We start from the raw sequence: 17,526 nt of genomic DNA on the forward strand, positions 1-17,526 counted from the left end.
CATCATAAAGGCACCCCAGGAGTGTCGATACTGCTGGCTGAAATCATGAGCCCTGCCCAGGTAGTCTGAAGTGGTGATACTTTACAGTTTGAAGTTTGCGTGCAGCGGTGCTGAATAGTAATGCAACACTGCCCCCTGCTGGGTGACATTGCAACATCGCCGCTGATGAGAGCCAAATCACTGCGAAAATTCAGTTTAAAATAACATTGCTCTCCAGGATTCTCTGCGTACATGCTTGTGTTTGTGAGGGATCTCATAATTTTGTTTTCAAACTCAATGTTACTCGATTTTTCTTTGATTATGTATTCAGATGAAAGCAGGACATACCTTTATTTTGAGAAAAATGTCTTAGTTATTGTTCCCATATATTTGGGGGTTGGTGTACGAACACGTTGTAGATTTTAAAAAGCATAGTTTGGTGTTTAATTGTAAGATTTAAATTTCTTTCCTTCTTATAATAATAATATTTAAAATACTGTGCTGGAAGTTAGTCATTTTCAATCTTACTGCTAAGAATATGACTGTTGGAGTATGGAGAAGGCTTTAAAGAAATGATATTTTAGGAAATATGTTTGTTCTTGGGGTTCACACACACACACACACACACACACACACGCACACACCACCAGGGGCCACCACAGTGTATTTCAGCATCCTCTTCTGTCACATCAGTGCTTTGCATGTCCTCCTTTACTACATCCACAGATCTTCTCTGTGGTTTTCCTCTTTCATTCCTGTCTGGCAGCTCCATCTTCAACATCCTTTGTCCAGCATATCCATTATCCCTCCTCTGCACATGCCCAAACCATCTCAACCTTGCCTCTAACTTTGTCTTCAGCCCACTCAAGCTGAGCTGTCCCTCTGACATACTCATTTCTAATTCTGTCTATTCTGCTCACTCCCAATGAAAATCTGAACATCTTCAACACTGCCACCTCCAGCTCGGCCTCCTGCACTCTCTTCTTTTATTCCGTGCACTGTCCATTGCTTTGGATGGTTGACTCCAGGTATTTGAACTCATCCACTTTCACTACTGCTACTCTTATCAGCTTCATCTTTCCACATGCCTCCCACACGTGTATTCTGTCTTTGTTCCACTGACGACCAACAGTAAGATATAACCTTACTCCAATAAATAAATGCCTATGTTACAGTGGTGCTTTGATATCATTATTCTGAAATACTTTTTAAGACCCTGTTTCTCCTCCTGTTTATGTACACACTCATCTTACCATCGCTACGCTTTATCTGCAACTACATCTTAATCCAAATGTCAGACTCTCACCTTCCTTTTCTTCAGTGCCCAGTTTGTATTTTAGGGAGTGATGTCACTGTCTGCTCTGCCCTCAACTTCAAACCTTAACAGAGCGATGCAGGCTCTGAACTAATGGAAATAAGTGATGTACGCCAAGGGAAAACTTATTAACTCATTGCATCCCTCTCCCTCCCCGAGAGGGATTAGTTAGAAGGACATATCTGGAGCTTAATATTGTGCAGGAGTTTGACAGAGAGAGAGGGGAATAACATTTCCTCATGTCTGAGGTGATGTATCTGACAAGCACAGAAAGACTTTCACGAGTCTTGTCAGAGTTTAGTCTTGAAAATAAACAGTTCTGCCTCAGATGTTAAGAAACAGAGGGAGCGGCTCATCGGAGTAAACCGTGAGATTAATTCACACCCATGATGATTGTTGGGAGGAGAGAGATGACTGACTAACATCAACCAGCTCATAGCGTCTGTCAGGGTACTTAGAGCATTTGGTGAACTCATTAGGCAGAGGTACCCAGCATGGTGGAAAATGAATATTTTCCAGCCTTTTTCATTTTGGTATTTACTTTGGTAGTTGTCTGCCTTTGCGAATTAAAAGCAGAGGATTTGGGCTTTATTCATAGAAATGTCATGCGACAGCACTGTCCATTTTATGCAACTTTACATCATTACACTAGAGGAAAAACTGAATTTTCACTTCTCTACATTTGGTTAATAGTTATTTTTCAGATTGTGATTTTACATTTAAATGCATTTAATTTAATTAGATATAATGCAGTGACTATTACACCAAGGAAAGGCCTTTTTTTTTTAGCATACAGAAGCTGTGTCGAATCCCTGTCATGTTTAATAATTCTCATGTCTTAGATGTCTGTGATTTGTTTGCAGCTTTAGCAAAGACAGACTTCCAATATAAGCTTGTCAGATGCATTTGTCTTAATAACAACTGGAGCAGTGATTAGCACCGTTGCCTCACAAGAAGGTTCTGGGTTCAAATCCACCAGCTGGCTTGGCCCTCTCTGTGTGGAGTCTCCCTGCGCCTGTGATGATTCTCTGCAGATATTTTTGGCTTCCTCTCACTGTCTAAAAACACATGTTGGGTTAATTTGTGATTCTAAATTGAATGTGAATGGTTGTCCGCCTCTCACCTTAGGCTGTCAGTCCCCTGCTGGAGGTGGATAAGAGGTTAAGAAAATGGATGGATGTAAAGAATGCTAAACCAAAAAAGCTTTTATTTTGTACTTTCTTTAATCATCTCACAACCTCATACAGTTTTTTTTACCTATTAAAGAGGGACTAGGGTAGGCTAGGATTATTGCTAGTCTAATAATCTAACACTATCTACAGCAGAACAAGGCCTTTTCACACAGTTAGTATATTTTTCTGATAATTCTTTTATAGTTTTTCTTTAAATGGCAGTTTCAGGAGTATTTTTACTGTTTTTTATTTGTGCTTTTTCTTCAGTGAAGTATTTGAGTTCTTTCCCTTCTGAAATCAGGCAGGAATGTTATCAGATAGAGGCTCGACTTTCCTGTTTGAAGTTAACCGTGCAGCTCCAGCCTAATGCCTGGCCCACTTTTCAGCATGAATGGTCATTCGTGGTCAGAAATGTATATCAAGCAAGTGTGTTTTAAAAAGTATAAAAATTTATTAATGTCGCATGTTAGCGGAGTAGACACTAAATCAAATTGCAACAGTAGCATAAAAGCTGTTTGAATTTGTGGCCTGATGCTAGCCGGAGGCCACTGTCACAACATTTGTTACAAGAATTAACTGTCAGCAGATTAAAGGCCGCAAGTGAAGAACAGACACAGAGTTAACCATACTGTTCAGTGTATGCACTGCAGCGCACCATGTGCTATTCAGGTTACATTGTCTGGTGTGTTTTTTATTTATTACACAAATACAGCTGTATCGCCTCGCGGACGATTCACTTGTCTGTCCAGAATGTCTCGATGAGGAACTAAAAGAGGCACATGTCATGCAAACACAGCAGAGTTTTTCCAGTCTGAGTACACCAGGAACCCAGTGAAGGTGCTGTCTGTCTTGGTGCTGGAGTAAAATCCATTGTACTCTGAGAGAGCCATCTGCACCCACACCTGATCACCGGGGATGAGGTGAAGCAGGGAGCCGCCTGACAGAGATGCCGGTTTGGGCCAGTTGCCGTAAAACTGAAAATAAGATGCCACCGCGTGTCCGTTCTTCATCAGGTCGAACTGCAGGCTGGCACGGTACACTGTGGCATGGATGGCAAAGTAGTACACTCCGGGGACTTTGCAGGTGAAGCGTCCTGTCTCTGAGTTGTAGTCACCCTGTTCATTGATTATGATGGTGTCGAAGTGGACTGCGTCGCCCACAGTTAGGGGTAATGTGTGGCCCTGAGACAGTTTGACACTGAAGGCTGATTTAGGAGCCACTGCACACTCTCCTGGCTGCCCTCTTTCCCCTTTTACTCCATGGTCACCTCTATCTCCAGTCAGACCTCGTACTCCTGTCTCACCTGGAGAGGAGGAGGAGCACAAATATGAGCATCCTGCACTGATATTTATCACTATGCTCACACACAAATGAATGTAAAGTACCTGGGGCCCCTCTCTCCCCCTTCTCCCCCTTTTCCCCGGGAGCAGCATCCCTCCCATCCCTCCCGTCTCTCCCTGGCTGACCGGGACTGCCATGAACTCCGGGAGAGCCCGGAATACCGGGATGACCAGTACACAGACTGGGAGGGATCTTGTTGTCATCTAACTGGTTGGAAAGATAAACATGTAGGACGAGGAGGGAGTGGAACAGGGGCAAAAGTCTGAGTGAGGTCATTGCAGTCTCAAGGCTGAGAGAGAAACAAGGAAAAAAAAACCAAATGATTACAGTGTAAAAAAAGGCCTGTGGAGGAGTAACACTGGACTACAGACAATGGGAAAATATTGACCTGATTAAACAAAAGTAAGCCACAACTCCCACTAAATTAAAATAAAACATTATGAAAATAACAGAGGGACAAAGAGAACATATAATTTCTGAAAACACGTAAACACAAAAATGGGTTATTTATGCATAATTAAGTCCTTACATAAAATATTTTTTGTCAAACATGCTCTGACAAACGGTAACAGACGTTTCCATTTAGCTGCAGCTGAGGGGAATCTGTCAAGTAGATTTAAACATTCTCGTCCTCTCAGGCAGACGTGCCACAGCGCTGCTGAGGCTTTCTTTAAAATGCAACCTGGCTTCTAAAAATGTCATTGGAAACAACCCCATGTTTAATCAGGAATAGTCCAAAACAGAGGCATTTTATTGTTTTTGTTTGTTTGTTTGTTTGTTTGTTTTTTAATAGCCATAAGCCATAAGTTTCACTACCTCCCAGTTAGATTTATGGACAACATGACCCCATGTTAGCTTTAGCAGGACTGAGGTGAAGTAGTTTAAACTCTTTGATCCTTTGCATTTACATAACAGCCTAGTTTACAGATTGCAAAAAAAAAAAGGTGAAAAACAGAAAAGTATTTCTAACAGGTTATTTATATTAGAGGTGATAAATATAATTTGCAGCTCAGGAGGAAAAAAAAACATTTTCTCCAGATACTCGTTTACCAGCGATTAGTCACATCTGCAAATCAAAACACGAATACTCTTAACAGATGTTTCTTATAAAAGTTTGATGACATGCTGAATACCAGTTGGCCTACTCAGAAACTACTTACAATCACACCTAAACTCAAATTGTCTCTTTCTCTCTTTCTCTCTGCCTCTTCTTCCTGTCTGTGTCTGAGCCTCAGTCCTCAGCTGACTCTGAACAGTCAGGTTATCAAACTGTTAATTTCTACTATCTGGCCTGTATGAAATGTGGAAACTGTTAAGTATCTTCATCGTGTGACACTTCAAAGGCTTCGTCTTTGTTCATCTCCAAGGTTTTCTCCGTGAAAGATCCAGTAAAAGAGCTGCACTGTTTTCCTGCACAGCTGTCTGAAAGCAGGCTTAGTAATGAAATACTTGCTGTTGGTCGTGTGTGACAATAATCAGGAAAGTCGGATCTGGTAATCCATGAGCTGGTCTCCAAATGGGGGATATAAAAGTTACCTCTACAACAGTTGCAGAAAGAAAGCGAGAGAAAGGAAGAAGGACAAGGGGGAATAAAAACAGAAAGTCAAGGGAGAATCAGTGCAAAAAAAAAAAAAAAAAAAGGAGGGATACTGAGTTACATGTCAGCATTCTTGGCAGAAGTAGAGAGCAGACAAGAAGACAAATACTGGAGAGTCTGAGCAGATGTCGGCAGCCACTCCTCAGTAGCCCTCAGATGATTAGAAACATTTATGGTTTCAATAGGAGCACAAAAAAAGGACTCTGCTGTTTAAAGGGCACTAATATGTGAACGACAAGGTTCACTGTAGAGGTTCACTCGGTTTTTTGACTTACTATCTTTTCCTTCTTTCGTGTAGACGCTATCCAAACAGCACTTTAAACGCCTTGCTTTTATACTTTTTTTTTTTTAATGCAATCAGCATTTCTTTTTTTTTTTTATTCCAGTTCACTGCACTGGAGCTCTGATGGAAACTTAGGTTTCGCCACCTGGGTGGCTCACATGAACATTTTGGAGCAATTTAATGGTTTTAGTACAGACCCACAACCATTTGGAAAAGTTTGGCATGTTGCCTTCAGGCCAGCTGGAGTCTGATGATATTATCCACATTTACTGTAACTCAGTATCAGGATGTTAAAGGCGAAGCTGCCTGTTTTATTATAACTCTGCATTTCTGCAGAGTCATAATACTTTATTATTGTCGTTGTTGTAATTATATATATATATATATATATATATATATATATATATATATATATATATATATATATATATATATATATATATATATATATATATATATATATATATATATATATATATTTACTGTCCTACAGTGTCTGACAACTTTAGATTTAGTTTGTGATTTTTTTAAAAATCAAGTCTAAGAAGAATTCCTAAATATATTGATAATGACTTAAATAACATTCTACTGTATAGCAAGTACTTTTGATACTTGAACATTTGCTGATAATAGACAGTACACAGTGTAAAATGTGGAATTTTAGTCTTTACTGAATAGTATGAAGAAGAAAAAAAAGATGCCAGCATTCCTTTCACTTTTTTGCCCTGAAGCACTGAAGAGCAGCATTCATTGTTTAATTCTAGGAAAAGATCAAAACCTTACCGAATGATGTGCTGAAGTCTTTGGTTGCTACTCCTACTGCTGCTGCTGCTGCTGATGATGATGTTCATGTGTGTCTGAGAGAAACCGGTGAAAGCTGTTTCTCCTGGTCAGAGAGTCCTGCTGGGAAAAACTGAAAGGAAATGGTAATGAAACCCAATTAGAAACCGCGATGGGTGGGTGGGTGGGTGTGTGGGAGAGGAGGAGCCGTGGGTGGAGGAGACATGCAGAGGAAAATATGTGATGTTAATCCAGCACAAATAACAGAAAATTGTAAGTGAAAAACAAGTGACAAAGCCAGTGTGAAGGGAGTGATAAACGGAGGAGTGTTGAGGATGTTGCATAACGGTGTTGGAAATTCTCCAAGGCAAAACCACAGAAAGTTCAGATGGGCTGTGGTCAAAAGAGGCAAATATCCCCAGAATGCATTGCTGCAGCTGAAACTTAGCTTTATTATACAGAAACACAGCTGCTTCCAAAGACAGACCCTCAAAGCAAGGCAAACACGGAAATAAAATCTGACAAAAGGAAGTCAGACAGGCACACGCATACATACACATACATATCTCCTCTGTGATTATCTGCCTCCAAGGTGAAGTAATTTTCTCTTTCCAGATAGCATCTTCTAATATCAGCCCTCCACTCAAGCAAGACTGACAGTAATCCTCTTTTCCCATGTAATCCTTTGCTGGTAGCATTAAGTTGATAAAGCAAGAGGTTTTAATATGCTTTTGGCAAAGGGGTCTGTGCCAGAACTGGACACGGTAGAGTATGAGATCACAGCACTCTGAGTCTATGTGGAGAAAACAGAGTGAAGTCTTGGAGCAAGGAGCAGCCAGCTTCCACATCAAGTAAAATGAACACACAGATAGAAACAGTTTATTTGTTCTTCTTTGCTCACAAATTAAAAAAAAAAAAAAAAAAAGTTTCATACTTTTATCACATGGTGTTTCAGTCAGTTAAGGCGATGGTAGTGTTGCTTGCTGGTTCAACCTATTGAATTAAATACCTCAGTAACTATTTGAAAGAAAAATCATTATCCAAGGACAAGAGTCCTAAAACTCTGCTGATTCCCTGATTTCATTACTTGTATATTTGAGAGACTATAAATTCGGTAAACACAACCTCAGATGGACAGAGATATGTGACATATTACACCATGTCATTATTTGTTTATTTAACAAAACCTAAGCAGAAGCAATGTGTGAAAAATCAGGTGCATTCTTACTGGTTCCATGGGAATTAAGAGGGTAAGTAAGTGCTGCAAATCAAATGTGCTTGATTAACAGATCATCAGCAAGTGTGAGCATCTCTATAAAAGCAGAAATTTGGGCAGTTTGCTGGTCCCGACCATTTGGGTGTGTGTTAACACAGTGCCAAGGAGGAAAGACATGAGCAATGAACTTAGAGATACAACTGTTGCTGCACATTAATCTGGGAAGGCTTATAAAGTCATTTCAAAACTATTTTAAAATCCATCATTCTACAGTAAGAGAGATTTTTCAGACAGTTGCCAATTTTGTGGACATCCCAGCAAATTCATCCCAAAAATCAATGTTCAGAAAAATTGCAAAAAACCCAAGAGCTACATTCCAGACTCTGCAGGCCTCAGTTAGCATGTAAAATGTTAAAGTTCATGACAACACAATCAGAAAAAGACTGAACAAGTTTGGCTTGTTTGGAAGGGTTCCTAGGAGAAATCCTCGCAGCTTAGTTTTGCATCTGAACAAACCACAAGACATCTGGAACAATGACCTTTGGACAGACGGGACCAAAGTAAAGATGTTTGGCCATAATACACAGCACCATGTTTGGAGAAAACCAAACACAGCATATCAGCACAAACACCTCATACCAACTGTCAAACGTGGTGGTGGATGGGGTGATGATTTGGGCTTGTTTTGCAGTGAACATGAGCCATAATCTCCTCTGCATATCAAAGTATTCTAGAGTCAAATATGAGGCCATCCAACAGCTCAAACTTGGCTGAACCTGCAAGTGATCCCAAGCACAGCAGCAAACCTACAGAATGGCTGAAAAAGAAAAGAATCGAGGTACTGCAATGGTCCAGTCGAAATCCAGACCTCAGCCCCACTGAAATGCTGTGGTGGGACCTTCAGAGAGCTGTGCATAAATGAATGACCACAAACCTCAATGAACTGAAGAAGAGTGGGCTAAAATTCCTCCACAATGATGTGAGAGACTGATACAGAAAATGATTACTTCAAGTTATTGCTGCTAAATGTGGTTCTATAAGTTATTGATTTCACTCAGTTTTTCACACACTGCTTCTGCATTTTGGCCGAGTTTTTGTTAAATAAATAATGACACTATGTAATATGTTGTGTGTGTTGTTCTGGTAAAGACCAGATTTTTTTTTTAGTATATCCTGGCATGTAATGTAATGCACTTGCATTTATATAGCATTTTTTCTAGTTTCTCTGACCACTCTGACTACTTTAGACAACTCACATTTAGCCAAATATTCTACATACCTAGAGGACTGCATTCACCTCTCATCCACAGCCAATTTAGAAGGTTAACCTAACATGCATGTCTTTGGACTGTTGGAGGAAACTCAGGCTCAGTGAGGACATGCAAACTCCACATAGACAGGCCAGGGTTCAAACCAGGGACCTTCTTGTTTTGAGATGACAGTGTTTACCACTTTACCACCGTGCTGCTCCAACACCTTTACTGTGACTGTATATCACACGTTTCCTACAAAACTCCTGCAAAAACAACACAAAAGTAACAACAAAATGAATCAGCGTTGAGAAGACCGATTTTTAAATATATATATAGTATTTTAAAAGTAAATTTGTATATTTTTAAAAAGTATTTTGCTATATTTAGCACAAGAACAAAAACACATGGGTCTTTATGGGAATATGGTGGGGAGGAGTGGTCAGCAGTTCCTTTGAATTTGAGTCATCAGGGTGTTGTGAAGGAAAGGAGTTTGAGCGGGCCCCTGTGGAGCTGCAATAGAGTTTAGGACATGTATTTAATTAGCAGCACCAGATTCAGCACATTCTGGGTCTGGTACAGCGATTTCCTGTAAGAATCCATAAACTGCTGCTCGCAGGATTTACTGCTAATTGGGACCACCTGACAAACTTACTTCTAAGTGAGTGGCGGTAACGTTACAACAAAAGCAAAGATTGTGTTAGGTAGTTTTAGTTTTGGGGTTAAATCAGTCAGTCCAACTATTCAAAATAAAGATGAATTAAGCAAAAATAGAATGAAACCGACACACTGTGAACACAGATGCTGCTCTTCTTAAACGAAGGACTGAGGCAACATCACTGACTGTGACCAGCAACGAGGGACTCATTCTATATGTGTTAAAAATTTTATGTAACATGCTGTGTGTGATTCGATCTGATATTATGGTTACAAAAGCTCACTGTATAAAACAAACTGAGAGGGAAACTTTGGGGAAAAAGGTCAATTATCCATATATGAGAGCAGCCTCTAATTTGATGATGTCCTCGTAGGTTCTCAAGTTTGTGCTCTATCATCGAGAGCTGAAAGAGACAGTGGACTAAAGTAACAATATAAAGTGCAGACTTTCAGCTTTGATTCAAGGAGTTTAACAAAAATATTTTGTTTCAGACATGTTTATACATAGTCACCTATTTTCAGAGGCTCATAAGTAATTGGACAAGTAACTGACACACCGGCCAGGTGAGGCCTGCTCCTCATTGTTTTCAGGACAAATTAAGCAGATAAAAGATCTGGATTTGATTCCAAGTGCTGAATTTGCATTGGGACTAGGTTTCTTTCAGATGGGGAAAAGGGCGGACGGAGCACTGAGGGAAGAGAAATGGACAAAACAATTGCTGGGAGGTATGTAGATATAGATAGAGAGTAGAGAGAGAGAGATAGAGAGAGAGATAGAGAGAGAGAGAGGAAGAGAGAGAGAGAGAAGAGGATATATATAGAGAGATATAGACAACACAAGGAGATATGATTATATATATATATAACATACACACCACACACATATATAGATATCCATCCCACACACACATCTATAGATACATACACACAACATATATTATATAGTATATATATATATTATCTATATATATATATATATATATATATATATATATATATATATATATATATATATATATATATGTGTGTGTGTATGTATATATATATGTTGTGTGTGTATGTTCTATATAATATGTGTGTTGTGTGTGTATGTATATATATATATATATATATATTATGTGTTGTGTATTATATATTTATATATAATATATATATATTATATATATACATACACACACACCACACACATATATATATATTATATATAGTGTGTAATATGTATATATATATAATATATATATATATATATATATATAATATATATATATTATATATATATAATATATATATATATCTATATATAACACATACACATATATACACATACACCTCCTGCCTTGTACATAGTCCCTGTTTACCTTATCATATCAAGCATTATAGTTATATTATTTCTAGTGTTCCTCCTGTTTTCCCTTGTTTTTATTTTGTTTTCCGTTGTATTTGATCATTTTTGTTCCCACTACTTTTTGGACTTTGTGGAATTTTGCCTTTTGTTCGTGTGGACTGGATTTGTTTTTTCTGTCAAGATCTCAGCTGATCAAAGATTTTACTCTGCCTCTGTGTTTGGATCCTCCTCCTGTGACTGTGATATTGGGTACCAGCAGAATTACTCCTTTAAAATGATTCAAACTTGGCGTTCACTGTAAGGAACTAAACAGAGTCATTTAAGAGAATTCTGTAAATATACAGAAGCCAGTGGGTGCCTAGAAAAGCAGAAAAAAGCATCTGCAGAGGATTGCGTAATCCTTTCTAAATCACAAACAGTGAGACAAGAGGATTAAAGGAGACATGTTTATTATTTAAACTATCACTTAAATAAAAAAGTGCATAGAAAATAAACATGATTAGAAACTTTTCTTTTTACACTTATGTACAACTTTGTTTCCTAATTATACATTCAACCAAGTAGTTTGTGGTTTATTTTCACGGTGGTGGTTTTCCTTCATTTCGTTGATGTGTATAAAGAAAGATCGCTGTTTCATGGGAGAAAATATGACTGCTGCGAAACAAACTAACTCGTTCATGATCCACGATCCCTCTTTTTTCACCTCCTACTGTCCGCTCTCTCTGCGACACCACATCCCACCCAAGGCTGATAACGTCTATACACAAGAAACAATCAGAAAATTACAAATACAGGTTAAGTACTTGTCTGACCTCTCCAGAACCTTGACTTGTAAAAGAACAATTCAGGGTGGATGTTGCACAAAATAAATAAATTAAATGTTTTCAACATCAGCATTATCTCAGCATTATGACTTTCTATAAAAACAGTACATGATAAGTACAACCAAAGCTTCATAGGAGAGAGAGAGAGAGAGAGAGAGAGAGAGAGAGAGAGAGAGAGAGAGAGAGAGAGAGAGAGAGAGAGAGAGAGAGAGAGAAAGAGACAGGGGTGGTCAGGGAGGCGTGAGGTTTCCAAAGCAAACAAAACAAAAACAAACAAACAAACAAACAAAAAAAAACACGCCATTTTGGTGGTATCTTTAAACTCCTGGTAGGTCTCCACAAATCAAACTCTTATTTTTTTTACCTCATCAAGTAAGCAGTCTAAAAAGTCCCTGTTCAAACATTAAAAACAAAGAACAAAAACAAAAACAAAAAACAAATAACATTCACTACAACAACCAGAAAAAATGGCTGACCTCAAGAAGTTCACAACCACATTAATACAGTTACATTTCTCATTACATTTAAAAAAAAAAAAAAAAGAGAGAGAGAGAGAAATAAAAGTTCCTTTCCAGAAAACAAATTAAAAGAACTGCAATGCTCCCTGCTGGTGAAGGAGCACTCACAGGCACAGCAAAATTGGTACTGGATATCAATATACAAAAGAATGATGCACGTTAGTTTTAGCGGATAGTACTGTAACACAAAACCATTATAGAGTACATTGAAACATTGCTATTAACCATTATAAATCTGCTGTTTTGCTACTGTAACTAAGTTTGTCTGTCCATTCCATATATTGTATAGATACTAAAGTACAAGAAATTACTATGCATGTTTCCGTATAATATTGTTGTTAAGTATTTATACTATAATTACAGATAATGATGGAGAAGGGCCACTGGTGTGGCGTGGTAAAATGCAGACCAAAGAAACAGCAGACTATTTCCTTATTGTATCTATGCCGTTTAAAACAGTGAAATAAATGACTTGTCACTGAACCCTCTGACCCTGAAAAAGCAGAAGTGGCTCCCGTGAAGAGAGTCGTAGACAGAGCCCTTGGCGCCGGTGGCCGTGTCGCCGCCGACGCTAGCGTGAACTGTTTGAGCTAACCTGTTGTCCTACAGACAGAAACGCCACCTGCTGTTTTACGCCCCAGTGTTAATCCCAGTGCTGAAATGAAACTGCTCCCCAGCTTGAGGTCGTATCTACACATCTTCCACATCTACCAGGGTTGCTGACACGACAACTGAAAACAAATATAGCTGACAGAGTATCAACATCCACCCACGTCGGGTGATGTGGAGGAAGAATATACATTCATTGTTGACCTTTAGCAGCAGAACCCAGCGAGCCCGGTGTCGGTGCAGCTCTGTGTACGCCGCCGGGCCGGCCTCTCAGCGGAGGTGTCGGGGCTCTCCGTGAGAAAGGCACGGCCGAGGTTTTGCACGCGCTGCACCGTCAGGAAGGAGAGGGCTGCTGGTGTGGTCCCTGCCTTCACTTTGTTGAAGAAAAAATAAAATAAAATAAAAAAAATAAAAAGTCAAGTGCACTTTGCTAGAGCCTCAAACACCACTGTAGGAGTCATCAACACCAATCCAAGTCAACCAAACACAGCTGTATTATTTTTTTTAAATATCAGGGCCTGATGCACAAACTCACTGACTATCTGTGCTTTGTGGTTTCGATATTGGAGCTGCATTTTCTGTCCAGAGACGCTGCAGAGTTTTCTTATCTCTGTTCAGTGCCTACGTCACCGCTAAAGTGCAAACCATTTGCGGGTCATATTTTAGCTTCAGTTTCACAAAACCAAGGGGGCAGTGTGGGAGGAACTGCTAACGGCCTTAAGGTGACAACGAAGTCAGCGTGAACAACAGACAACAATAAATTAATTAAAAGGGACAAACGGAGAATTGGGGTTCAGTCGCTCAGTGGAACCGGTCGGTCTCAGCAGTCTATTTAAATACTCTGTGCAGGACGTGCCGGCTTTAAAGAGAGAAGAGGCATTTATGAACTAAGGTGAACCACAAGAAGACTGAATGAAGGAATAAAAACAATTTTGAATTGCTGGTGAGCATCGATGAGCAGTCACCAAAACACTTTTTTTTAATGAATACTGGCTCTACTGAGATGAGTACTATAGGTAGCATTAAAATAAAGGCACCTCTTCATTATAGCCTAAGTCTTCAGAGGGACATAATACCTTAAATTGACAGAACTCCTGGTGGATTTTTATACTAGTATTTCATATATTGCCAATCGGCTGTAAGCCTGTCGACCCATGGCTCATTAGTGATGGAACCACTTTGATACAGCTGCCTCCAAGAGGGCTTGTTTCTCGGTTTGATGTGGTGTGGAGACAATAAGGCTGGAGAGAGGAGATATCGGCTATGGATCAACAATCTAAACTCTCTCAAGTGCATAATAGTAGTTCACGTGACTGCCATACTGCCAGCTAGAACTGGAACAATAAAAAAAAATTAAAATAAAAAAATGTCAGCTCTGACCAAACGGCCCAGGATAGATAAAAGAGCTACTGGTGGACTGAACGAAATGGGGACCAAGCCATAGACCAGCATCAGTCTTTGGAATCAAAGAAAACATCAGGGTACGAATTTTAAAAAAACAAACAAAAAACAATTATAACAAAAAACAACTCTGAAAGGCAGCGGGATACAAAACATAGAGACCAAGCATTAGTGTTTGTAAACCCCTATTTTCTACAAAAATGGCAATAAAATAAATACAATTTTTTAAAAATATAAATACCATCATTAAGTGCTATTCACTAGTGAGTGCTTTTAAGTTTTTTTGTAGAAAAATATACATTATTTACATTTTTTTTTTAAAAGCAAGCATGATATTTCCCTGTCCATAATAAAAAGACAGATATAGAGACAAGACTTTAGAAGACTTAATACAAATAAAAACTTTTTTTTTTTTCTATAAGTACGTTTATCACAACAGGCCAAGAAGAAAACAAGCTGAGTGAAAATTCAATTCGAGGGCGTGAAAGTTTGGTTCTCTTTGCTGCTGTAATTTGGAAAGTGACTCTAAAGTCCAAGCTTATACGATTACCCGAACGAGTTTGATAATAACAACAGCATGCACAAACTTGCAACATGTCTGTCCGCACGACCCATGTCTGTGTCTGGAACACAGCCCCAAAGTCAATTATAAATATGTCTACTCAAGCACATCAGTAGGTTTCTCTGGTCCCTTGGCTGTCAGTCCACCAGAATCTCTAGCTGCCTCGCTCTCTCAGGCCAGAGGCGTCATCGCACGTTCATGTAGCTACCAAGCTGTCAGACTGAAAGTCAATATAAGTACATCAGATGGTATCAACCTCCGATATCATCCTTTACACAAACGGACAAAGATAAACTTGCTTTTTAAAACAATCTTTTTCTCCCCTCTTGTATCGTTTTTCTCTATTCCTTCCTGTGGCCACTGCTCCCCCTAGTGTTTCCACCTGTACAGCTCTTATCAGGCTGCCATTCACAAGCAGCCTCTATTTACAGTGTCAAATGTACACACCTACAAGCCTTTAAAAAAATAATTAAAAAAAAGCCCACATAGGGGAAGGTTCCAGTAAATCGCAACAGCTCTGAAGGCATCAGGGCACATTCAGATGGGGAGATGTGCATCAATAACAGCTGACACTTAGATCGAAATAAAAAAAGAAATTTAACAAGTTTCTAATTTTTACCTTTAGTAAAATTACTGTTACAAGTCCCTTCTACAAATTGCACTTTGGTGTAAAATTGAACCAAGTTCTTTGATTTTTTTTTTCCTTCTGTGTTCACATCTCAGCGTAAGTAGAACAAAATATTTAGAAAATTAAGGAGGATGGGCCAATGTAAAAGAAAAAAAAAAAAAAAAATGAAGGGGGAACTTTCTGACATGACTTTCTGACTCACCTCTGAGTGCCAAATGAAAATGAGACATAAGGAGGCACAATATGTTGGTATTTCTACAAATGGCCCGTCCTCCAAAATGGCCCTTCCTGCATATACAGCATGACCAACAGCTGCTGTCTCTGCTGTGGTCAACACCAGTAGCAGTACACAGACGTAGCTCGTGGCCCTGCTCGCAGCTGTGGTCCTTCGTAGACCAGACCCATAACCATCGGTGCTGCGTCAAACCCACAGCAGGGCTGTCCTCTGATCATTGTGGCACTGTTGTTCTAAAGTCCCCTTTAAGGTTGTTTAGGTACGGGCATCAGTTGAGGAACTTGCGACACTTCTTTGCGCCACAGTTGCACGGCAGCTTGTTGCTGGCGTCCTCAATGGGGAACTTGTAGTCATACGTGAGCTCCTCCCCACAGTAGATGCGGCGAGAGGCGAAGATGACGATGTGCTTCTGGCCGTCCACGGTTATGACCCGAGAGTAGCAGTTAGGCTCACAGGAGTGGTTGATGAAGCGGGCGGCGTTGCCGTGCACGGTAGCATCTACCACCTCATAGTCATCAATGCGAAACATATAGCAGCCAATACCCTTCGAGGAGAGAGAAGACAGTTTGTATAAGTGATCCTCCTGATATATTTAAATCAAGTTAAGCAAAGAACGAGAATCATCTGAAACCCAAAGGTCGTTCCCAGGACCTCACCTTCCCATCATAATATTTCTCCCGTTTGTCGGTGAGCACAGACCGAATAACATTTCCAGAGTATTCAATGACCATTTCTCCTGCCTCAATGGTTTTCTTGCAGAAGAGACCTCGGCCATGGATATGAGACCTGCAGGGATGATTGTATGGTGGACAGGGCTCGACATTAAACAGGCAGGTTATTTGTCTGAGCAATGAAAGACAGCTAATTCATTGTAGTATAACTGATTATATAAAAATCACAGATTAAACAGTATTGATCTAACCTAAAGACTCCCACAGTTTCTTTCGAGGTGGCCTTGAGCTGTTTAAATCTCACAGCAAGCGGTAGCTCCATGGAGGCACGCCTGCAGAGGGAAAGAGATGTTAAAGTAATATTACATTTCTTTTTTTAAGCATACTCCTTTTTACCATTTGTGTTTATTTTAACTTACCTGGCAGTCCTGAGCTGCACTTCCTCATCATCGTCTTCCTGCGGCCTGTACTCAGGAGGTTGCCGATGTTTTGAGGCCAAGAAATTGAACATGTCGAATACTGACCTCCTGGTGGAACAGACACGAGCATCTCAATGAGCAAAGCCGTTTTCCTGAAAGCAGTTATCTGTATGGTTTATTAACGGTGTGCAACACATAAAGTGTGGGCAATAAAACACAGTAGGGATAGAAGAAGAAACCACTAAGCGGTATTAACTGTCCTGATTGTGTGCCATTACTGCTCTGAGTGAATTCTGGTGACCTAACAAACCTTTTACTTGCTCATAGGGGGTTGTTTCAATTGTTGGGTTTTCTCTGTAATTACTGTAGAGTCTTTACCTTACAATATAAAGCACCTTGAGGTGACTGTTTGTTGTGTTTTGGTGCTATATAAATACAACCGAACTGAACTGAACTGAATGGAATGGAATGAATGAAGGTGTGTGTGCGTGTGTGTGTGTGTGTGTGTGTGTGTGTGTGTGTGTGTGTCGGGCCCATCCTGACCTGTGGTGGACTTCTGCACGAGCTGAGCCATGGGGGTTGATGGGAGGTTCGTCTGTTTCCTCCGGTTTGTGGAAGCGGAAACGGTAGCTTCGACAGTGTCTGGTGCCATACAGCTGCTCCAACAGGAAGACTACAGCCTCATGGACGACCCCGAGCATCCTTAACCCATTCACACCTGGAA

At 39.8% G+C, this 17,526-nt stretch overlaps 2 protein-coding genes across 2 annotated transcripts in view; both read right to left on the reverse strand.

Moving 5' to 3' along the window:
- Nucleotides 1-2,895: 2,895 nt before the first annotated feature.
- On the reverse strand, nt 2,896-6,607 carry c1qtnf5 (C1q and TNF related 5). The gene is made up of 3 exons (XM_030744610.1): nt 6,471-6,607; nt 3,852-4,096; nt 2,896-3,769 (listed from the first exon to the last, which is right to left on the reverse strand). Exons 1-3 carry the CDS (start codon nt 6,536-6,538, stop codon nt 3,249-3,251), a joined length of 834 nt encoding a protein of 277 aa, XP_030600470.1. The 5' UTR covers nt 6,539-6,607; the 3' UTR covers nt 2,896-3,248.
- Nucleotides 6,608-11,406: 4,799 nt separating this feature from the next.
- The window catches only part of kmt2a (lysine (K)-specific methyltransferase 2A), a 37,212-nt gene continuing 31,092 nt past the window's right edge, over nt 11,407-17,526 (reverse strand). The window contains exons 30-34 of the mRNA XM_030743574.1: nt 17,346-17,520; nt 16,803-16,910; nt 16,635-16,715; nt 16,369-16,498; nt 11,407-16,256 (exon numbers count right to left, since the gene is read on the reverse strand). Coding sequence (XP_030599434.1) covers nt 15,981-16,256; nt 16,369-16,498; nt 16,635-16,715; nt 16,803-16,910; nt 17,346-17,520 — 770 coding nt within the window. The 3' untranslated portion in view covers nt 11,407-15,980. The remainder of the gene's footprint in view (nt 16,257-16,368; nt 16,499-16,634; nt 16,716-16,802; nt 16,911-17,345; nt 17,521-17,526) is intronic.

Source organism: Archocentrus centrarchus, chromosome 13 (assembly GCF_007364275.1).
Source record: "Archocentrus centrarchus isolate MPI-CPG fArcCen1 chromosome 13, fArcCen1, whole genome shotgun sequence".
Taxonomy (NCBI): Eukaryota; Metazoa; Chordata; class Actinopteri; order Cichliformes; family Cichlidae; genus Archocentrus; species Archocentrus centrarchus.